Here is a 21,416-nt window from a genome sequence, read left to right as displayed (position 1 = left end):
CTGCCCGCACTGTGTGCTGTTTCCATTTTCCCCTGCTCTATGGCGTAGGTAAGGAATCATAAACATTCCTCAAATGGTTCTTGGTTTGGCTTGTTTTTAAAGCCACGATGGAAGTGCCAGAAGCCTCATCCAATTTGTAATTCAAGGCACAATTGCAGGAGGCCCTTCTCTGGCGTAAGTTTCCTTGAACCCAACAGAATCCGCCGCACCAGATCAAGGGGGCTTACGACGCAGGCGAAGTTCCCGGCGTGACTGTGCCTCTCCTAACCATTGGCTCAAAAAGAAAAAATCCCCACCCTCCGCCCGCCCGAGGCTCCAGTTCCAGCTACACCCTTCTGCTGCTGCTGCGTACTTCTCAAGGCCGCCCCGCCCGTTCAGCAGATGTGCGGGGCCGGGCGCCCAACTGGCACAGTGCCGGGCGCCCGTGTGCTGAAGCTTTGGGGTGGCTGGTTGGCCCGAAGGCCCCCCACAGGGCAGCGCCGCAGGGCATTTCTCTAGCTGGCTTCGCGTGCTTTGCCACCAAGGATGCTGCGGGGCAGGCCGGGGAGGGGGCGAGCCCAGCCCTCACTTTGAGCCCCGGCGCCGGAGCTTTCCTGGGGCGCGTGAGGCTCCCCCTGGAAGGCAGCGCGGCCGGCAGGCTGACGCTCCAGCAGGCTTCAGCGGAGGCCAAAGCGAGAAGCCCCCGATGCCGAGCGGGGCACCCAGGCGCCCTCTGCCGTGCCAGCGATCAGCGCGGTGCTTCCCGCGAGGGGCGGCCGCTGGCGCGCTGGAGGCGCGGGGAGCGGAGGCAAGGCTGCGGGGCCAGGCCGGTCCGGAAGCCGGGCTCAGGGGCCACGTGGGGCCGTGTGAGGCGGCCTGCCCGGAAGTCCGCCGCGCGTGCGGTCTCCCCCGGCCGCGGCTCTGGCGCGAGGGGCGAGGCTTGCAGCGGGGCCGGGCCCGGCGCCTCTCCCGGGCAGGGCGGCCGCGCTCTCGCCGCCGGGGGAAAATGCCCGCGCGGCGCCCTCCGGCAGCGAGCGGGAGGGCGCGCGCCGGCGCAACTGCCCCCGCGCCGCGCGGCCTCTCTGCTCGGCGCGCCCTCCGCGGCTGGGGCGTGCCTGGGCTCGAGGCCCGGCGCCGCGGGAGGCGGGCCCTCCTCCGCGCCCGGCTGGCGTGGCCGGACGGCGCGGGCCCGGCGCGGCAGAAGGCCGCGGGCCGCGCGCGCGAGAGCACCGGGGCGAGAGCTCCCCGGAGCCCGCCGGGCTTCCGGCAGTGGCCGGGCACATGCCTCGGGAAAGCCCGCAGGCCGGAAGGGTCCCTGGGGAAAGGCCTCCTCGGCAGCAGCGGACGGCCCTGCGCGGCGGCCGTGGCGAGTGGCCAGCGGCTCCTCTGTGCCCACAGCCCTTCTCTCTGGACTGGAGAAGACGGCCCGGAGAGGCCCGGGGCTGGGCAGGGGCGTCGCAGGCCAGCCCTCCTGGGCGGCTCGGGCTGGCGGAGGCCTCGTGGTCCCCGCGGGGCGCCTTCCGCGGGCCTGCAAAGGAGGCCTGGCCCGCGGCAGGGCCGCCTTCTGGCCTGCTACGCGCGCGGGGGGGCCGAGAGATCCCGAAGGCGGCGGGGGGAGGCGGACTACATCTCCCGGCAGCCAGAGGGTGGAGGGGGCGCCGGAGGACGGAGGGGGCCCACAAACGGCGAGGGGCGCGGGGGAGCAGCGGCGGGACGGGGCTTGGCGGGCCGTGCTGCTTTGCTCCGGGCGAGGCGAGGCGAGGCGAGGCGAGGCGCCGCGAGCCCTGCCCCCCGCCGGCTCGCCGCGCGGCCCTAAAGGCGCGCGCGTCGGCTTGGTTTGGCCCGGCGAGCAGCAGCCGCCCCCGCGGGATTCTCCTGCTGACGGAGCGCCTTTCGTCCCGACTGCTCGCGGGGGCGCAGGAGATGCAGGGCCGCCTCCTCGCTCCGGGAAGAGCCTCGACGGCACTTCCGAGGCCTTGCGAGGAGGAGACGGAGCCCTGTCCGAAGCCACCCGGCCAACTCGGGTCGGGACGCCCGGCTGGACCGGAGGGGACTGCCTCCCTGCTCGGAAGGGCGCTTGGGATCGCAGCCAGGACTGGCCGGGTTCACTCGGGCTGGTTGCTGGTGGAGAACCATACACCACCGCGATAGCCGTGTCTACTCAGAAGTAGCTTACTTCCAGAGCAGGGGGCTGGATTGCAACCCGAGCGAGCGCGGCTGTAGCCACCGGAGCCCTCCCGGGCGCGCGAACCGGGCCAGTGAGGCCTCTCCGTCCTGGAAATCACGCCCCAGCCGAGGCGCTCGCCTCCGTGGCCCGGCAGCCAGGCCGGAATCGGAGCCTCTTCCGCCAGAGTAGACCCACTGAAATAAATGGGATTAGAGTCAGCCATGGCCTCACCCGGGGCGGGGGGCGTTTTCCATCAGTTGTGAAGCACACCGCGAACGTTCCGCTGCGCGCACTCCCCTGCCGCCATGCCGCGCTTTTTGCATTTCTGCCATGTTACAAAGTTTGCCAACCCCGATTTCTTTTTTTTAAAGTACCTGAGCATGTGCAGTTTTGCATTTTAAGCGCCCTTAAATCAGGACCATCACGACTAGAAGAATAAAATGGAGTTTGCTTCTGCTGCCCTGATGCTGAGCACATTGACTTGGTGCCTTATTTTTCGGTAGAAAATATTTTTAAAGTAAAAAAATCTGGGGACAAGCAGTGTCAACCCCCCCTCCCCCGTAGGCCCCCTGCCATGCCTAAACCAACCCAGGTGCCTCCATCAGCTGCTCCGCCCTGGGTAGGCATTTCGGGGGGCCCTGGGCTTTGACCCCGAGGTCTGGCCCCAGCTGCACCCTCCCATGGCTGAAATCACATTGACTTCAATGGTCCTACTGCGCTAAGCGTGGTTAAGACTGCATCCAACACTGGGGCGGAGCAGCAAAGGAAGAGTGCGTGAGTCGCCGCCACCCCCCCCCCCCCGCGTCCCAAAATGTGAGGAAGTCCCGGTCGGAAACGCGCCGGTCGGGCCTAATGATCAGGCACATGTAACGAACAGTGCAATCCCATGCGCATCTGCTTCTAGGTAAGTAGCGCACAGGATGACAGTCTTAAGGCGCATTCCTATGCCTGTGCAGGCAGAAGTAAGTCCTACAATGCGCTGGCCGGGGCATGCTGGGAGTTGTAGGACTTAGTTCTGGCTACACGTTCATAGCATTGCACCCTTGATCAATCAGCCGCCTTCCACATCTGAAAGGCGAATGTACTGCTAGCCTACCTTATAGGGCTGTTGTAAGGATGGACAAATTGCGCGATATCGAGGCGCAGAATTATTCCTACAATCGGCGCCCGCGTTGCAAGTTAACAGGCCGGCTTATCCAGCGGGTCTGGGGGCTACGGCACTCGGCCTTCTCCCCACCCGCTCGTGGAGACGCGTCGCTGAGCGCTCTGCCCTGGCCTCTAGCCCGACCTCTGGGCAGAGAGCAGGGGGCGCGGGTGACCACCCACCCAGGGCTGGCTCCCGACCGAGGCCGGCCCGCTCCCTTAGAAGCGCCGCCGGCTGCTCGCGGGCTGTGGGACGGGCCAAGTGCCCCAGCCTCGGCCCAGGGCTGGCTTCGGTCAGCAGCGCCTTCGCTCAGCCTCCCCCGGGCTCTCGGGGGGGGGGGGCGAGGCCGCGTTGCCCGGCTTCGCCCCAGGCCAGGTTGAGTCTCTGAGGGTGTGCAGAGGGCCTCGCGAGCAAAGCCAGGCCCCGCCTCGCAGGGCTTGGGGACTCCTGGCAGCGGGTGTCGTTTGACCCCAGCAATCTCCCTCTTTGGAAGGGGAGCCGGCCATGACGGGCACGCTTCCATGAGGGAGGGGAGAGGAGAGCTTGCTGCTGGGCAGCCCCGGAGCCGTGTGGGGCTATGGCGAGGGGCCCGGAGTCCGAGGGAGGGCTCCGTCGGCCCCAGAACAAGGGAAGGAAGGATGCCAATAGTGACTCTGAGCATGTGCAGAGTGCTGCTGTGCCCTAAACCTGCCCTGTGGGATTCCGAGTCGTCTGGGTGGGTTTGAGCCCAGGTCGTCTAGCCCCCCGAGGAGGCTTCGAGGTGTTTAAAATCAGGGAGAGGCCCACCTGTCCGGGGCGCTGTAGGAGTGGCTTTCCGGCGACGACGGCGGATTGGACTAGATGACCTTGGAGGAGCCCTCCAGCCCTGTGATTCTGTGAAGATAGATCCCTTCAAAAGAAGCCCCTTGCCCCGTCACCTGAGGCGGGGGGCTGCTGCCCGACTGTGGTTGTGGGGCCTTGGCGCGGCCACCGAAACGGGTTGGAAGGAAATAGCTTCGGGGGTCCCTGAGCGCTTTGGGGATGGAGCAGCCCCAATGGCACCAAATTAAGGAAGGTACCCCTCGCCACAATAAGGGAATACCTGTGGGGCCTCATGGGACTGGAGGCTCTCCCAGGCTCAACCCTGGAACGGAAGAGGTGCAGGGGTTCGGGGACCCGTCCCGTTTGGAAGCCATGCCCTTTCCCTTAACCCCACTGGGTTTTGTGTCGAACGGGGGCGGGGGGGAGGCACTCTGCATTTGTCCGGGAACCCCCTCGCCATTACCACGGCTTCCTTCCCATTATGCGCGATTGGCACTCAAAAGAGATTTTGGGGCCAAGCCTGGCGATCTAATTAAGCCCCCGAAGAAGGCTGGCAGCCAAGAATCTTGAGTTACCCCCTCCCAGAAGAGTTTAAGCTGCTAATCCGAAATCTTTGCGCCCTCCCGCCGCCGCGCCCCCCAAATAATTCTGGACAAGGCCCTTCTGACCCCCCCTTTCTGGAGAAGGGGGACTGTTTCTCCAGCCCCCCCACCCCCGAATGCAATTGCACAAAAGTGGGTGTTGCACTTTGCAAAGACGGGTTTTTAGAGCCATGCAATTTAGATTGGGATTAAGTGCCCCCTCCCATTTTCTCAATATCCCGTACCCAGCCTCCCTCCCTTGGAAGTAGGTGGGCCTCACAGCTGTCAAACGCAAAGCCCTCTGGGAGTTGTAGTCCCCTTGTGGCAGCTGCCTGGCATCCACCCCAGCTTTTAAGGAGCTTGCAAAGGAAGGAGGGGGAAATAATAATGCAAAAAAAAAAAAAAAAAAAAGTGGGGGGAAAGGCTTCTGTAAAGCCCAGAAACTACATTCCCCATGGTGCACCGGGGCTCAAAGGAGCTGGACTGTGATTGGCCCCCCCACCCTGCAGGCTGCTGGAGAATGAATAAAATTGTACAGTATATTCTGATGTGAGAGGTAAAAAAAAAAAAAAAAAGGGAAAGAAAGAAAAGAAAGAAAAGAAAGAAAAGGGGGGAAAATTCTCTGCTTCTCCAACCAGCCCAGGCAGGCTGGCTGAGGGATTTTCATACCGTATCAAAATGGCCACAGCTGTGCACAAGCCTATCAAATGGTGAGTGAGTGCCCCACATCTGGGGGGTGGCATGATCCCCGCCCCCACAGGCATGGGGGCAATGATGGAAACGGAGGGGAGAGGCTGGGGGATTTATGGGTTCTCTTCTCCCTCCCCTCCCCCCAGCATGGATGGTTTTGCATGGCCAGAGACGGGTTCAGTCAGTCTGGCATCTGGTTCTGGGGAGGGGGAGAAGGGGTGGGTTGCAAGGGGGCTGAGGATGGGAGAGGCTGGCTCTGGTTTTATTACAGCAAGCACAGGTTGGGGGGTGCTGCTGCTAGGGGCCCATGGCTGGTAGACATTGGGGGCACTAATGTGTCTGGTGTGTGTACAAAGTGCCTGGCGCTGATAGATGGATGTGTGCCTTCGGGGGAGACCACAGCCGTCCACAGCCCCACGTGTATGCGTGTGCATGTGCTTTCATGTTAAGCGTGCAGGGCACTGACTCGTCCTGTGTCTAGGTGTGCTCTGTGTGTGTTTGCATGCATAGGCATGTGCGCAGGGTGTTGCACAATGCACAGGTGTGTACATGCATGAGCGCAAAGGAAGCAGTTGTGTGGCTTCTTACCTCCCCCAGCCACCAAGCATACATTTTCTGCCTGGGTTTTGTACAACGAACCCGGATGACCCAGGGAAACAGAGGCCACTTTTCAGGGCCATGAGATGGAATCACCGGGGTGGGACTCATTGTTCTTTCCTTGTTTCACTCTTGTAGGGACACCTGAGCATTGGGGGCTCCAAGTCAGGGAAACCTACACTGCTGGGTTGTTGTTGTTTTCAACTTTTAACCTTTTAAAATTCTGGTTTCTAAAAAATGAGTGGTGTGGGGGCTCCAGGACACGTCCTCCTGGTTGGAAGGCCTAGCCACTCATCTCATGTGTTTGTGGGCTGATGGGATTGCTCAGAAGCAAGAGGAAGACCCTTTGCATATGGGCAGAGGCACTCTTTCTTTACTATTTCCACACTGTGCCTGACACCTGGCTTCAAAAGCAGGCAGAACCCTGGCACAAATTAAGCCTTGGGCACTAGCCGATATGCTTGGCCAGGCAGAGACCAAGGGCTGGCCGGGTGGGAGGGGTGTCTTTCTGGCTTAGTTTTGTGGTTGACCCCCTGCCCCCCAGGGTCATCCTTTATTCTGCCCGTCTTGGCCTTGTGGCAGGCTGTTCTGCGGGCTGGAATGGTCTCTCACCCTGTCTGTCCTGCCTTGCGGCCTCCCTCCACCTCCAACGCCAGGCAAGAGGTTCTTGTTGTCAGACACTGGAAAGAGCTGTTCCTCCTGACTGCAAACTGGTTTCTCCCTTGAACCAAAAGAGCTTTGGCTCCCTTTGCCTATAGCCTCCAGCCATCTCTATGCTGGTAATTCTTGTTTTGGAGAGAGTCTGCCTTGGTATTCAACATCTCACTGCAGAGGCGTAGAGGCCAGAGCCTTGTGGTTCTTCGGTGATGCGCTACCAGCTTCTTGCTGGTTTGTGGTTGTGGTTCTTCCCAGCAGCTGCTTTGAGCATAGTTCCAGGACTGAAGAATCTCTAGGGTTCACTGTCTTGGCAAATTGGCTGTAGGTCATTGAGCTGCAAAGGGGACCTGAATGATCTGGAGCATCTAACTCCCTACATCCAACTCATGGGCCTCACTCTATTTTTGGGAACTGAGAGAGAACCTATCCCTCCCACTCACCCCTACCGACCCAGTTGAAGAACTTTTCAAGTGCAGCCAGCAATCCTAAAATATTTAGTGGGAAGTAAGTTCCACCGAAGTTGATATGACTTACTTCAAAGTAAATGCCTTTGGGTCTGGCATTTGGGTTTCTGTGCCTTCACGAGCAATGTCACAGGCCTTTAAGAAGAGCCAGAGAAAAATCTACAAGAGCTGAGCAGTTGGATCCACCCAGAGCTTCTTGCAAGAGCTCACATCCAGTCTGAGTTAAGCAGCACAAGCTTTGCAAGAGCTCAGCTGCAGGTCACTTCAGCGTACACATTACAAGGACAGCAAATATTCAAATCCCAGCTCAAACAAGTAAATGTAGGGGAAAAAGAATGTCTGTGTCTGGGGCATTCAACAAGGCTTAGAAATCTGGCTTTCTTCTCACAGCTTGAGCGAGGAGTTCTACCGCGAAGCCATTGAGCACTGCCGCGGCTATAACGCCAGGCTGTGTGCGGAGCGCAGCATGCGCCTGCCCTTCCTGGACTCGCAGACGGGGGTCGCCCAGAGCAACTGCTACATCTGGATGGAGAAGACGCACCGGGGCCCAGGTGGGGCTGCTGCTGCTGCTCTATGAGGCAGGCCCCTGTGCTAGGTGCTGTACGTAGAGCTGACCCTTCTCCAGAGGCCTTGCCATCTGAGTGCGTGCCCAGAGGAGGGTGTGGAGGAGGGGGATGGAAGAAGGGCTTGTGTGGCAGGCGGGAGGGAGAAGAGGAGGCAAAAGGCCGTCGGGGCAGGGAGGCTGAGGGCAGTGGCTTCTAGGCGCTTCAGGCAAATGGGCTGGGGCAGGGGCAGCCTCTGACCAAAGCTGTGGCCACCAGCTCTTCAGGGCCCAGTAGGTTTGCGATGTGTTGAGATTAAAATGAAACTAAACATCCAGCTTTGCCTCAGTGGCGGCATGTGGACAAACAGGGAGCCCACCGGGATTTAAGGGATGAACTACTGGCAAGGAGCAGTGGCCATTGCACTGGGGGTGAGGGTGGGGGGGCCCGTCCAATCCCAGGCCCCTCCTGCCCCCAAGTGTGAGGAAGGGCACTTGCAGCTGGCCTGCCCCTCTTTCAGGGCTGGCTCCGGGTCAGATCTACACCTACCCAGCTCGCTGTTGGCGTAAGAAGCGGCGGCTGAACATCCTGGAGGATCCACGGCTGCAGCCTTGTGAGTTCAAGATTGGTAAGAAGGGGTGGGGGGTCATGTGCCAGGGCAAGTGGGGCAGAGGAAGAAGGAGCAGGCTGGAACCCCGCCAGGAGGGTAGGAGACAGCTCTGCAACCCCAAAGATCCAGGGCATGTCCACGCTACCATTTCAGCCAGATTCAAACTTGTCTTCACTGTTATGGCTCCTACACGTGAGGCTGTGGGACTTGTACTTCTAAGGCTGGGGCAAGGGAGCCTTGACAGAAGGAAGTTTCTGCAGCATCCTCCCAAGGCTACAATTCACTACAATGGTTCTTCTGGAGAAGCCAGGACAGTTAAGATAAGCAACATAAGCTGTGCAGGAGTTCAGCTGTCAATTAGGTTCCAAATTCCAAGCAGAGCAAACCAGAATGTTACTTCAGCGTAGCTAAAATATGTAAATGTAGGACTTTAAGAAAGAAAAATATCTTGGTTTTTTTTGCTTTTTAACTAAAATTTAGAAATGTGGGCTTCTCCTTTTGCCAAATATACAATTGGATCCATAGCTCTGTGGTGGAGCATGCATAAGGTCCCAGGCAACTTCTCTGGCATCTCCAGGTAGGGCTGGGGAAGAATCCTGCCTGAAATCTGCAGAGCCCTGGCTACCAGTCAGTGTTCTTTCCTGGTGGGCCAGATCCCCTGCTGCCGGGGTGCAGAGCCTATCTCAGACCAGGCCCAAATGTCACAGTGAATACAACAGGGACAGGGCCAAAAACACCCACCCTGTCAGCCAATTTTGGCTTCAAGCTCTGCCTGCCAGTCGGTCAGCCTCAGGAGAAGCATTTCCACTGCTGAGAAGTGGGGAGAAACTGCATAGAAGCCAGGAAACCACCAAAAGATGGGGGGGGCAGGGAAGGAGGCGGGGCTATCTGGGGACCCCTCAAGGGCCAGCGTGCTGATGCCCAGCCTGCCCCCGCCCCCTGGGCTCCCCTGCGATGGGCTGCAATAGCACTGCCACTGTCACCATGCAGAACAGATGGGGACAAAGCAGGCCCTGGAACGCACGTGGGGGTGCAAGGTAGGCTGGCTGTGTTCCGCGGCAGCTCCTCGCCTGCCCTGCAGCCTTGGCCACGACTCCTGCGGGGCCACTGGGCCGCCATCCCTGCTGAACCAGCCTGGAAGCAGGTGTCTCCTCCGTGCATTATTAGGGTTAACTATAGATAGCACCAAACATGGCTGGACCCGTGTCCAAATGTTTCAGAGACAACAACCAACCACTGCCAGGCGGGGTGGATCACAGCCCTGAGGGGCCCGGGAAGGGAGCGATGGGGGGCCGGCTCCCTGGCCGAGGAGACAGAGGCCGGCCGGCCTCCCTCAACCTGGTGTATTGGACTCCCAACTCCCATGCTCCTCCCACCAGCTATGCCGTCCCAACACATCTGGGGGGCACAGTGGTGTGTCCCAGAGCCCTCCCCTGACCCCACAAAGGGCTAAGGAGGAAAATCCAAAGGAAGACGGATGTTCCAGGTGCAAGCGGAGTGGGAGGTGTCTGTCTTGTTGCAGGGGGTGCGGTGAGAGATTCCGGCAGTGAATAGAATGCCCAGGGCTTGGGGGGGGGGGCGGTGATTAGATACAGACTGGGAGGAGGATGAGGGCTTTCCTTTGCCTGATGTGGCCTCTCTCCTCTTCCCCCCTCCCTGGCAGATTGTGAGCCCCCCCTAAAGAAGGAGGGGGGGCTGCCCGAGGGGCCGGTGCTTGAGGCCTTGCTGTGTGCTGAAGCCGGAGACAAGAAGCCAGAGCTGAAGGAGGAAGAGCTGATCTTGGACTGTCCGGTGAGAGAAGCAGGAGCCCCCCACAACTCACCCTAAAGCATTTTCACACAAAGCCCCCCAAACCCTGACAACTCTCCCATACAATCCCCTTTCCCTTTCCGCTGCAAAGCTGTGAGCCAGACAGGGAACCGAGAAGGCCACCCTTGCGGGGTCGCGCCAGGGGAGGACCTGGGTGGGGGCTGGCGGCTGATTCGGCTTGCTGCTGCGTCCTCTAAAGCTGCCCCAGAGGCTCTGGTTCAACCCGCAGGCACACACGTGCTCCCCAAAGGAGCCTTAGGGGAGCTGTTCTTTGACTCAGTTCTTCCTCTGTGAAGTGGGGATAATGGTCCTGGCTTGGGGCCTACCTTCTAGGGTGGTGGTTGTGATTACTGAGAGGATGGGTCTCTTCCTTGGCTGGTCCTGGGCGGTGCCTGCCCCTCTTACCTCTGTTGGTCTGTGTGTGTGTTTCAGAAGGCGCCTATTGGGGAATTTCTGCATGACATGGACACGGATGATCTGGAAGAGGATGCGCCACGCCGGAAGAACAGAGCCAAAAGCAAGGTGTGCCCAGCAAGTCGGGGGCAGCAGGGGTGGTGGGCTCCATCCTGGGGGGGGGAGGCGAAGGTGATGAAGGTCTCAAGGTCAGCGTCATTGGCTGAATTGCTGCTTTTCCAAACTATGTTCAAACCAACTCACTAGAACAGTAAACTTAACAAAAACATAGTAACAAATGTATCAAACTCATTTTGTAATGTAATATTTAAATCCACATGAGCAAGCTAACAAAAACATGACCATTATAATTTCCGTGAACATATGAAAAATATTCCTTTCATAAATCCCCTCCCCCATTTAGTTAGCAAACATTTTGCAAACATTTTCATGACTGCTGCAAGCCCCTGCATGGAGCTCCGCCTCCCCCATCAAAAGCAAGGATTTCCTGTGATGGCCCAATGTCTCTCCAAACTGCCCTGTCCCGCCCGCCCCGTCCCGGGCCAGAAGCAGCCTCCGGTCGACCTCCAGGTCTCCAGCGGCAGGGATAAAGCAGCAGCAGCAGCAGCAGATGGCCCAGCAGTGCTTGGGGCACCGCAGGATCTGGCAGCTGTGGGAAACCGAGTGCTGGAGTAGATGCACCCACCTTGATCCCACCCAGCAAGGCAGCTTCCATGTGCGCAGAGTCAACTGGGAGGAGCGGCCTCCTTGCTCCCCCCGAGCATCTGGAGTGGGGGGATAGCTGGAGGAGGGTTCCCCTGCCCCCTTGGTTGATCCCCAGTCAGGATCTCCCACCCCCCATGAGCACGTGTGGGCGGGGAAGAGAAGGGCAGTGATGGGGCATCGTCATGTCCTGTCCAGACCAAACTCTGCTCCGCCAAAATGTAGCCACCGCCGAGCTGCGGTTTGATCAGGTGGTAGAAGGATTAGCCGGCACAATGCACCGTTACCAGGGTACGCCCGATTGTACAACAATCTTCGAGGAGGCTCCTTCCGTGTACCCCAATGATGGGGAAATAAGGGCTGATTCAGATGGGCCAAGGCAGACCTAAAAGTTATGCAGATCACCTCATCTTTGCATAAATTTGCCTGCTGCTCCCCCTCTCCTGGAGAGTGCGTGTTAGATGGCATCAAATGGCAGAGGCCAAGAAGGGGGCGGTTTCTTGATTTGTGAAGGAAAAGGAGGCATTTTTCCATTTTAAGGAGAGGATCGGCACCCAACCTACCACCAGCTTTAAATCTGCAGGCCTTAATTGGAGGCAGGGCTTGGTCCCCGGAAATCTTTCCAGTGACAGGTCTATTCCTGGATCATGTGAAGTAATAAAGGCAAGCTCCTCTGTCCACATGCAGAGTGCTGTCACTGAGGAGGCTCCCCCATGTCTTCCTGGATTAAGGAAAAGGGCAACTCTGGCCAGAGGCTGTGACTTGCAGGCACACGTGTGCTTGGGGAGCTGCTCTGCAGTTCTCTGGCAACTGAGGCAGGCACCTGAGCTCCTCCGCACACAGCCCAGGAGGAGGGGTCTGCACAGCAATTCCCTGTTATATCCGAAAGGCAGGTGCAGACTGCCAGCCACCCCTCTCCTGAGCCTCCTGGCCTGGCAGTCCGCCCCCACCAGCCACACTCTCTTCTGCCTGCCCCTATTCCCCTGCCAGTCCAAGGCTGAAAGCAAAGGCACTTGAAATAGGTCAGCTCCTTTAGGGTTGGCATCAATTCAAACCACATTCCTGAATCTGCATTATAAACTGAAAACACAGAGAGAAGACTTTAGATTTCCACATGTTTAGTCTGAATTTGCCTTTTGTGTCTCTTCTTATTCAGCTCGGTTTGAGTTTTAGCTTAACTGTCTTGCATTTCAGCTCTTGCAAATCTTAGGTGGTTTATCTTTGTTAATATGAAGAGGAGCTCTTGCAAGCTCAGGTCTAATTTTGTAGCTCAGCTCTTGCTGAGTTTACCTGATTGATTTGGATAATTGCTGGTGATATTATTAGGAAATCTTCACTCAAAAAACAACTGCCCTTTGCAGGAGAAGTAAATCAAGCAGAAGCCAGTAATTTGGACAGAAAATGTACACAGGCAAAGAGGGCTGAGGAAGACAGGGTGGCCGGCCCAAGTCACCAGAGGTGGGGCTGGTGGAGAACGGCCTATAAGGTGTTCCGGCCTGGTGGTGGTGTCTAGTGTGGGGCTGGACGCAGACACCCGGTGTGGGCATAGGGGAGTGACAGCCCCCCCCCCACTACCCCAACACCTGTTGCTACTGGCCGAGGGCTCCCAAAAGCATCTGCATCCTTGGCTGGAGCCCGCGGTGGGTCCTCTCCGTCATCCGACTGTGACGGCTCTGGCCCAAAGCTGCAGCCAAAAAAGCAAATTCCACTCTAGGCATGACTAATGCAATGCAGGGGAAGGTGACCCAAACACCAGAATATATGTACGCATGCGCATGCATGCTTCTGGCAAGTTCGCGTCCCCTGCTCCAAAATAGAATTGTTTTGTTGTTGTTGAGAGCTGAGAAATGAGGTCTGTGTCATGGGCTGTGCGTGGAGCCGTGGGCGCGTGGCGGGGAGGCGGAGAGGCAAAGGCCCGCTCCCAGCGCTGAGCCCACAGCGCCCTCGAGGTCCGTGAGGCCTACAGAGTGGCTCTAACTGAAACGCGGGGCGCAGCGCGCCCAGGCCGGAGCATCTCACTGCCTTTCTCCCTCCGCCCAGGCCTGTGGCATTGGAGGACTGCGGAAGAGGCAGGACGCGGCCTTGCTGGAGGATCGGGACAAGCCCTACGTCTGCGACAGTGAGTGCGCCCGGGCGGCCTCTGCTGGGCCGGGCTGGCCGGCGGCGGCGTCTTTGGCCCCGCGGCCGGGCATCCCCCCGGGCGGGAGCCCACCGGGGAGGAGAGGGCGCCCCGGGGCGCGGGAGAGCCTCTGCTGCGGGGCTCCTCTGCAGCGGGCCGGCGGCTGCGGAGCTGCGCCGTCGCGGCCTCTCTAATCGGGCTGCTGTGTCCGACGCCGCGCGCGATCCCTCCTGCCCGCGCTCGCCGCCGCGAGGGCCAGCGGCTGCCCCGGAGGCCCTGGCAGGGGCGCTCCCGCGGCGGAGGCCTCTGGCCCCGGCTCCCGAGAAATGGGGGGGAGGACGCGGCGGCTGTCCCGCTGGGAGCCGGCGGCCCGGGGTGGCCTCGAGGCGGGGCGGCAGGGGAGCCTTCCATGGGCGGCACAGGCCTGTGGGACCCCCCCCCCCGCGTAGCCGTTTGGGCGAGCGGCCCCTCTCCCGGGGCCCGAGGGCTCCCCTGCGGGAGCGGCCCGCGCCCCTCCGCCCGGCGGCTCCGCCCCGTGGCCGCGCGGGAGCCCGGCCTGGCGGAGCCCCCGCGGCCGACCACCGCGCCCCGCGGGAGGACCGCCGGCCGCTCGGCGCGCATCTGGGCCTCTCCCTCTCCTTCCAGTTTGCGGGAAGCGCTACAAGAACCGCCCGGGGCTGAGCTACCACTACACGCACACGCACCTGGCGGAGGAGGAGGGCGAGGAGGGGCCCGAGCGCCACACCCTGCCCTTCCATCGCAAGAACAACCACAAACGTGAGTGCCCCGCGCGCCCGCTTCCTGCGGGGGGCCCGGCGGCGGCGCACAGGCCGGCGGAGACGGGGCCCCTGGCGGGTCTGGCTGCGCGCCGCTGGCCCCGGGCGGCCGCGGCTCTCCTCGGCGAGCTCGGCCGCGGGGCCGCACGTGCGGGGCCGCCGCGGGCGCGTGCTTCACGGAGCCTGTCGAAACGGGTGGGGCCCGGCTCAAGCCGTCGGCTTCGCGGGCCTCTCGCGGCACGGCGAGCCGGGGCGGACCCCCGCAGTCCCGCCTCGGGCGCTCGTCGCGGGTGTTGCTCGCCGCTGCACGCGCGGGAGACGGCTTTGCCGCTCTGGGACGCGCGCGGTGATGCCGCCCAGCCTCACGGGGGTCGTGAGGAGGGCAGAGGGAGCGCGCGCGAGCCACTCCGGACGCGGAAGCACCGTGCGAGCGCCGAGGCTGTGGGACGAGCCAGACGCCGGCTGAGCACGAGGAGAGACCTCGGCTGCCAGAGCGAGACGACAATGGGGCCGCTTCCGTGGGGAGGCGGTGGGCGCCCCGGCCCGAGGGCGGCACGCGAGGCGAGGCGAGGCGAGGCGGGCGGCCGCCGCCGCAGGGACGCTCCGGCCCGGAGGCGGGCGCTGGGCGGGGGCCGCGCCCACGCCCCCAGGCCCCGCCCAGCCGCGCCCCTGCCGCTGTGGGCAGGGGCGCGCTCGGGGGCCCGGCTCCGCCGCGGGGAGGGCCCGCCCGGGGAGAGGACGGGGCGCGCCGGGGGCCCGAGGGCGCCCGCTGCCGGGCAGCGCGGAGCCGGACGGCGCTCCGAGCGGTTCTCCGGCGCCCCGCGCTGGCGCGAGCGTCGCGCTCCCGCAGGGCCCGCCGGCGCCTCGCGGCTGTTCTGTGGCCGGGGGACGCGCCCCGCTCCGCTGGGCTCCTGCGTGGCAGAAGCTGGCGGCCCTTTCCAGGGCCCGGGGCCGGGACGCGCGGCCGTGGCTTCCGCCCGCGGCCGGCCGGAGGCTCGCTCCTCCCCTCGCGGGGGCTCGTTTTGACGCCCCCCCTGCTGGCGAGGTGGCCGCGGCGACTGGGCGGGCGGGCGGGGCGGTCTTTCCTGCCCGGGCGGGGCCTGCAAGGAAGAGGCGACTGGGAGCCGCGGCGGCGGGCGGCGCCTTTCTCCCACGCGCTCCCTGCGGGACCCGCTTGACTTGCGGGGAGGCAAGCCGGGCCGGGCCGGCCGCCCGGCTGGTGCCTGTGCTCCGGGCGGCGGCTGGGCTGCGCTGGGCTGCCCGCCGCCGCAGCAGCGGCCCCGCGGTGTGTCTGTGCGCGTGTGCACACGGGCGTCGCGCTCTCCAAGAATTCGCGTGTGTGTGGTGTGCAGGCGCGGAAAGCCTCTTCGTCCGGAAAGGCGACACGCGTGCGCGCATGCGGAGATACTCCGAGCACGTTTCTGGCTGTCCAAGGCCTTGCGTGTGTGGGGGAGAGAAAATCTCTGTCCCGTGAGCCTTGGCCCACATCTGTACTTGTGTGGAGGTGAAGGCCGAGATCTGAGCAGTGGCCCCGATGCATGTGGATGTAGATTGGGGGGGGGGGGTTTCGGGAGGGGGGGATTTTATGCCTGGGCAACAATCCGCAAATCTGCTGAATAAAATTGCTGTGTGTGCTGGAGAGCATTGTCAGCATTGTGGGGGTGGGGGGAGGGTGTCTGCACATAGCTGAATGGATGTGATCCCCTTTTTTTGAGGAGGGCAACCTGGGGGAAAAAGTAGCAAGAAAAAGACTCAGTATGAGGGGGTGGCCTGGATTATCCTGCCCCACATCACCACGGATAAGCTTCCAAGGCCTGCAGGAATGGGGGGGGGAGTCCCCTGCTGCCCCCCTCCCCAACTAACACATCCCATCCCTTTTCTAGTCAGTTACCATGGAGACCAGTGCATGCTGATGCAGTAGGATCTGCACAAAGGAGAGAGATGGGGGGAAGGGCCTGCACAGAGCCAGTTCCTGGAGGGAGAGGGGCAGGACGCCCGGGTCCCTCCCCAATGGAAGGTGGTGGAAGGGCATTTGCCCCCTCCTGACCCAGAGAGGGGGCCTGTTCCTCTCTCACTTTCCACAGAGGAGCTGCCTTCCCCCGGTCTGGTGGCCTCTGCCCTAGGAAGAATGTTGCCTGTCTCTGTATGCCAGTGACTCCACCCCCCTGCCCCCCAATTATGGTGTTAAATGACCACCTCTTTGCCTTCCATTCCCATAAATCCTTACATTCTTTCACTGAGTTAGTTGTCTCTATGTATTCCTTTCTTTGCTTGTTTATTGGTTTATTCAAGTACACAGATATTTATAACACAACCCCTTTCATAGAAACATTACTGGCTTCCCATACAAGTGATCTAGATATATTCCATTTTCCCCCTATGCTTATTTCCGTTTATTTATTCATTCATTTATTTTTGCATTTCTGGCTTTCTTCAGAGTTTTACAAAGAGCTGAATTGGGTCCCAGAGAACCAGCGCAGGCACACAGGTAAATCCCACGGCAGCCCTGCGAGGTTTGAGGTACAGGAAGAGGCGGCTGTTCCAGCATGCACCTGGGCAGGCAGCTCATCCATCCCCTTCTAGCGATGAGGCTGCCCAGGTCCAGCCTGTCATGGCCCCCTCTTCCTTGCTTCGGTTCCCCCCTTCCTGTCCTGCAAGGGACTTCTCCAGGGTTGTGCTGCGGTGTTAGGGTGGGTGGAGCGGAAGATGGCCCTGGGCGCCCTTAGAGAGGTCTCAGTACAGACACAAACCTGTCCACCTTCTGCTTCCAGGAAGGTTAATTCTCTGAGGAAGACAATGCAAGTGAAGCTCTGTTGTTCTGCACAATGTGATTCTGCTTGTTGTGCCATTCTCATGTTTTTCAAACCATTTGGAACGCTTTGACAAAAGATGGAGGGGTATGGAAGGGAACGAAGGGAAGACTGGAGCGGCCTTTGAGAACAGTCTCTCCTCAGCCTTGAGGGCTAGAAACACAGAGCCCTTTCACCAACGGTAGCTTCCATGTAGGAAGTTGCACAGGCTGTGCACATGCCTGCACAGTCATGTGTGATGAAAGCATGTGTACATGTGAGACAAAACTCCTGGTGGCAGTGTGCTGCTGCAGCAGGACCATGATGGGGGCTGCTTGCTGTGTCCTGACGAGGGAGCAAGAGTGATGTGTGGCATTTGTTATGTGCAAAGCGTTGCGGCTGCTGCGAACCCCTGCATGTGAACAAGGCGTTGGCAGAACTCCTCATGCAGTGGGAGAAACACGTCCATGGGACTCTGGGAGCAAGAGAATGTGCAGGCAGATGGAAGAAGGCTGGGTGTGGGATCCCCCCTGCGGGGAGGTGTGTGCTGGGTGCACAGGGGTCTGCGCAGCCCACCCTTGATTTTGGCCTCTCCTTGCTGTTTTACAGCTAAGAAAGCTCCGGACGGCACAGTCATACCAAACGGTTATTGTGATTTCTGTCTAGGCGGCTCCAAGAAGACCGGCTGCCCTGAGGATCTCATTTCCTGTGCAGACTGTGGACGCTCAGGTGAGTGGGGGCAGGGGTGTGCACAAAGGAGGGCCTGAGCCCCATGGAGCAAGCGCTGAGAACCACTCCCCGCTGAATGGCAGAAGTAGGGGCAGCCAGGCATTGTGGGTGGGGCACCAGGGTAATTCCAGGCATGGCCACTGTGGAGGTGCACCTGGCACACTGGGAAAGTGGCACAGTGCTGTGGCAGCCTGGCGTGCAGCAGGGAAGAGGTGTGCAGGGTGTTGCTGCCACTGTGGGGGCCGTGGCTCAGTGGCAGAGCCCCTGTGTCGCATGCAGGTCCCAGGTTCAATCCCTGGCCTTTCCAGGTGAGGCTGGGAAAAGCCCTGCCTGGGCCCCGGGGGAGCCGCTGCTGCCAGCCCATGTCGACAGTACTGGGCTAGATGGACCAAGGGTTGGACTCCCTTTGTGAGGCGGCTTCCTATGTTCCTACGTCTTTTGGAGCAAATCCCAGTGCTTGCTGTAATCAGGTACCCTCCATTGGGCTCAAAAGTAGCTACTGTAGTTAGCAGAGAGCTAAGACGTGGGGCTGGGGAGGACTTAAACTCTGAGCCAAGACCTGCCCAAGTGGCACATTTTTCTGAGCGGCACGGCTCACCCGTGGATCAGGTGCATAGCAGCCAGGAGCAGAGCGCCCCCTGAGGACGCGCCAGCATGCCTTTGCAGTGCTTCTAGATCCAGCTTTGTGCCAGGTGCCTTGGTCAGTGCACCAGCTGCGCACGACCTGGTTACTGTTCTCTTGTGCTCTGGTGATAACTGCACTGGGCTACTGCAAGGGGTTGTGCCTAGTTCTGCCCTTGAAAAGCGTCTGGAACCTTTGAGGGGTGCAGCAGGTGCTGGCAAGCAGATTAACTGGGTTTTGCTGCAGTGAGCCTCTCTCTCGCAGGCAGACCTCATAGAACCATAGAATAGTAGGGTTGGAAGGGGCCTAGAAGATCGAGTCCAACCCCCTGCTCAGTGCACCTCCACCCTGGCTCTCAGTTGATGCCAGGAGCAAAAGGCCTAAAGGGCCTGGGCAGCAGCCTCCCCCCAGCTGAGTGTGCTGGCCTAGCTGAAGCCCTTGTCCGCCACCCTCATCTGCACAGAACAGCCAGGAGGCTACTGGGGGCCTTTTCTGTGGGGGTGTCCCCTGGCTCTGGAATTCTCTCCCCAGGAAGAGATGTCTGGCACCAACATCACCATCCTTTAGAAGCCAGGCTAAGTTTTGTTCACCTGAGCTTCTGATCTGAACCAGCTGTGCTGTGGTTTGGAGCTGCAGCTATTCTTTTAATCGTTTCAGCTAGAGTCGCTCGCCACCTTGGCGGCTGTTTGCCCTGGAAAACAAGCCTTCCAAATAAACAAATGATTGAAGTAAGCCCCGCTGCCCATGAGGCAAATGGGATCTGGAAGGCGGGCTCCCAGAAGAGGCAGGGTGGAGGGAGGCCCAGCCCTCTTGGAGAGGGGCTCATGGCTAGTCTGCTCCTTGTTTCTTTCCAGGGCACCCCTCGTGCCTGCAGTTCACCGTGAACATGACGGCTGCCGTGCGGACGTACCGGTGGCAATGCATCGAGTGCAAGAGCTGCAGCCTCTGCGGCACCTCGGAGAATGACGTATGTGCACTGGCCTGGATCTGGTCCCTGGTGTGTCATAGTGTGCATGGGTGGGGAGGCAGGAACAACCCCTCCCCCTTGGACAACCTCCCCCTTCTGTACATGCTCTGCAAGAGCCATGCTCAACTCCCCTCCTCTGGCTCTCCACTCTCTTGCCCCCCAAGTATCCAGGAATGCAGCAACCTGGCCATGCCCCCTTTCTCCCCACATTTTGGCCATTTGGCAAGGCTTACCTTGTGTGGCAGCTGTCCTTGCCCGGGCTCAGCCCTGGAACATGTGAGGAAGCAAAAGGAGCCTGTGCCTTTTCCTCACATCTAGTAACAAAACTCATCTCCCTACATGGGAGGGGGGAAAGGCATGCCTTGTTCTGGCGGGCGTGGGCCGCAGGACCTTCCCTTTGTCCAATGGCCTCAGCTCTGGGGTAGAGCCCCTACTTTGCACATAGGTGGTCCCTAGCAGCATCTCCAGGTAGGGCTGGGAAAGCTGCCCCCCTCTCAAAGCCAGATTAGCTGGCACCAGTCAGTGCAGACAATGCTGAGCTTGACGGTGCAGGACTTGGACTTGGGATTGAGGCAGCATCCTCTGCATCGCTGGAGCAGGGATGTGTGGCGTGGTGGAGGCGCTGCTCGGCCCCCGTGCCGTTGCCTGGCCCCCGCCCACCCTCCGAATGACCACTCCGCCTTCTCTCCCTCCCTCAGGACCAGCTACTGTTCTGTGATGACTGTGACCGGGGCTACCATATGTACTGCCTGAGCCCGCCCATGGCGGAGCCCCCTGAAGGTGAGGAGGGCCCTGGCGTGGGGGGGGGGCTGTGCCTCCCTTCCGGGAGGAAGGCCAGGCTCTGATGCGGCTCCCCGCTTTCCCCCCAGGAAGCTGGAGCTGCCACCTGTGCCTGCGGCAGTTGAAGGAGAAGGCGTCGGCCTACATCACCCTGACCTAGGCGGGGCCTGCGGCCCTCCCACCCTCCAGCCCTTCGGCGTGGCTGGCCCCGGACCTCAGCTGTGGCGGGGGGGCGGTCGCACGGGCTGTGTACTTCCGCCCCGGCCTTGGAATGCACCTGTCTCGCCTGCCCCAGCAGGTCGGCTGGAACCCCTTCCCCACGCCCACTGAGGGGGGGCAAGGCCTTCTGCCCTAAACATTTGGTGGGACCCCTTCCCCCAGGTGTAGCAGTGGGGCCCAACCCTGCCTTTGCCCACTGCTGCCTGCCTGCCATCCGAGGAGGCCAATCTCAACTCAAAGCCATAAAGCCGGGGGGCGGGGGAGCTGCCTCTCTGCTGGGTGGGGAGGGAGGTTCTTTCCCTCCCCCCTAGACTGATGCATGTGAAGCTCATTGTGTTCTCCTCCGCCCTGCTTTCCTTAGAGCAGCTGACCACCCAGCTCCTACGAGGACATCCCATAGGCATCCTTGTTCCTATAATGTGCTTTTGCACAGTTCTGAAGCCTGCTTTCCTCCAGCCTGGGGCAGAGAAGAATGTACAAGGAAAGTTGGGGGGGGGGGGGGCTAAGCCTCAAAGGACTTTTAACTGGGTTGGGACGGGAGTGCCAGGTGTCTGGCAGGATTGGGGTTCCGGTGGGAGGATAATAAGGATGGACCGCTGGAGGAGACCCATCTCAGACCCAGCATGCCTGGTCCTAGCGGGGGGTGTGCGCGTGGGGATTGTGGGGGGGAGCATTTGGCACTGCAGAGGGGGATGAGGTTGGGGACCTCTTGGCTGTTATACAAAGCAGGATTTGTTTCAGTGTTACTGGATTTTAAAATGTGGGAGGGAAGAAGGAAAACTTGAAAAAGAAAAAAATAGAAGTGGGAAAGGGTGGAGAATGATCTCCCCACCCCAGAAAAATTGTGTCGGGGATTGGGAGAAGGCATCCCTGGGGACTGCTGAAGGTAGCAGGGGAGCTCCCCGTCAGCCCCGCCTTGTGTACGTGGTGTTGTTCTGTTGCCTGCATCTTTAACGTGCTTGGATTGTTCTGTGCATTAAATGTGGTCTGAATACAGCCACTGCTCCTGTGGTGGTGCTTCTTTAACTGCTGCCCCCTCTCCCGTTTGTGGTGTGCATGGTGGTGTGGGGAGAGAAAACCGTAATGCCAGGTGCGTCTAGACTGATGGGGGAAGAAATTAAACAGTAGCCCCCTCCCACACCTGCACACAATCTTTGCACCTGTGGAAGCAACTATTTCTAGTGCTGAGTGGTTGCCATGACAACAGAATGGAAAAGAAAAGAGGGGTGTTGGGTACCATGCTGAAGCAGCCACAGCC

The 21,416-nt window shown here is 60.4% G+C and overlaps 1 protein-coding gene across 2 annotated transcripts; it reads left to right on the top strand.

The window, feature by feature from the left end:
- The first annotated feature begins 2,955 nt into the window (after positions 1-2,955).
- DPF1 (double PHD fingers 1) lies at positions 2,956-21,157 on the top strand. Of its 2 annotated transcripts, none has more exons than XM_084814499.1 (12): positions 2,956-3,050; positions 7,471-7,631; positions 8,143-8,235; positions 9,896-10,023; positions 10,474-10,563; positions 13,198-13,276; positions 13,922-14,053; positions 16,490-16,540; positions 17,508-17,570; positions 19,047-19,159; positions 19,858-19,939; positions 20,029-21,157. In XM_084814499.1, exons 2-12 carry the CDS (start codon positions 7,547-7,549, stop codon positions 20,097-20,099), a joined length of 987 nt encoding a protein of 328 aa, XP_084670625.1. In that variant the 5' UTR covers positions 2,956-3,050; positions 7,471-7,546; the 3' UTR covers positions 20,100-21,157. The 2 variants fall into 2 exon arrangements, with proteins under 2 accessions (XP_084670625.1, XP_084670624.1); XM_084814498.1 differs by having other exon boundaries at positions 2,968-3,050; positions 8,143-8,250; positions 17,451-17,570; positions 20,029-21,156.
- Positions 21,158-21,416: the final 259 nt, after the last annotated feature.

The sequence above is a fragment of the Heloderma suspectum genome, chromosome 10 (genome assembly GCF_057233095.1).
Source record: "Heloderma suspectum isolate Gila_16-S chromosome 10, 16-S_ref, whole genome shotgun sequence".
NCBI lineage: Eukaryota > Metazoa > Chordata > Lepidosauria > Squamata > Helodermatidae > Heloderma > Heloderma suspectum.
Note: the sequence above shows the minus strand (reverse complement) of the source record. Positions and strands in the feature narration are given on the sequence as shown.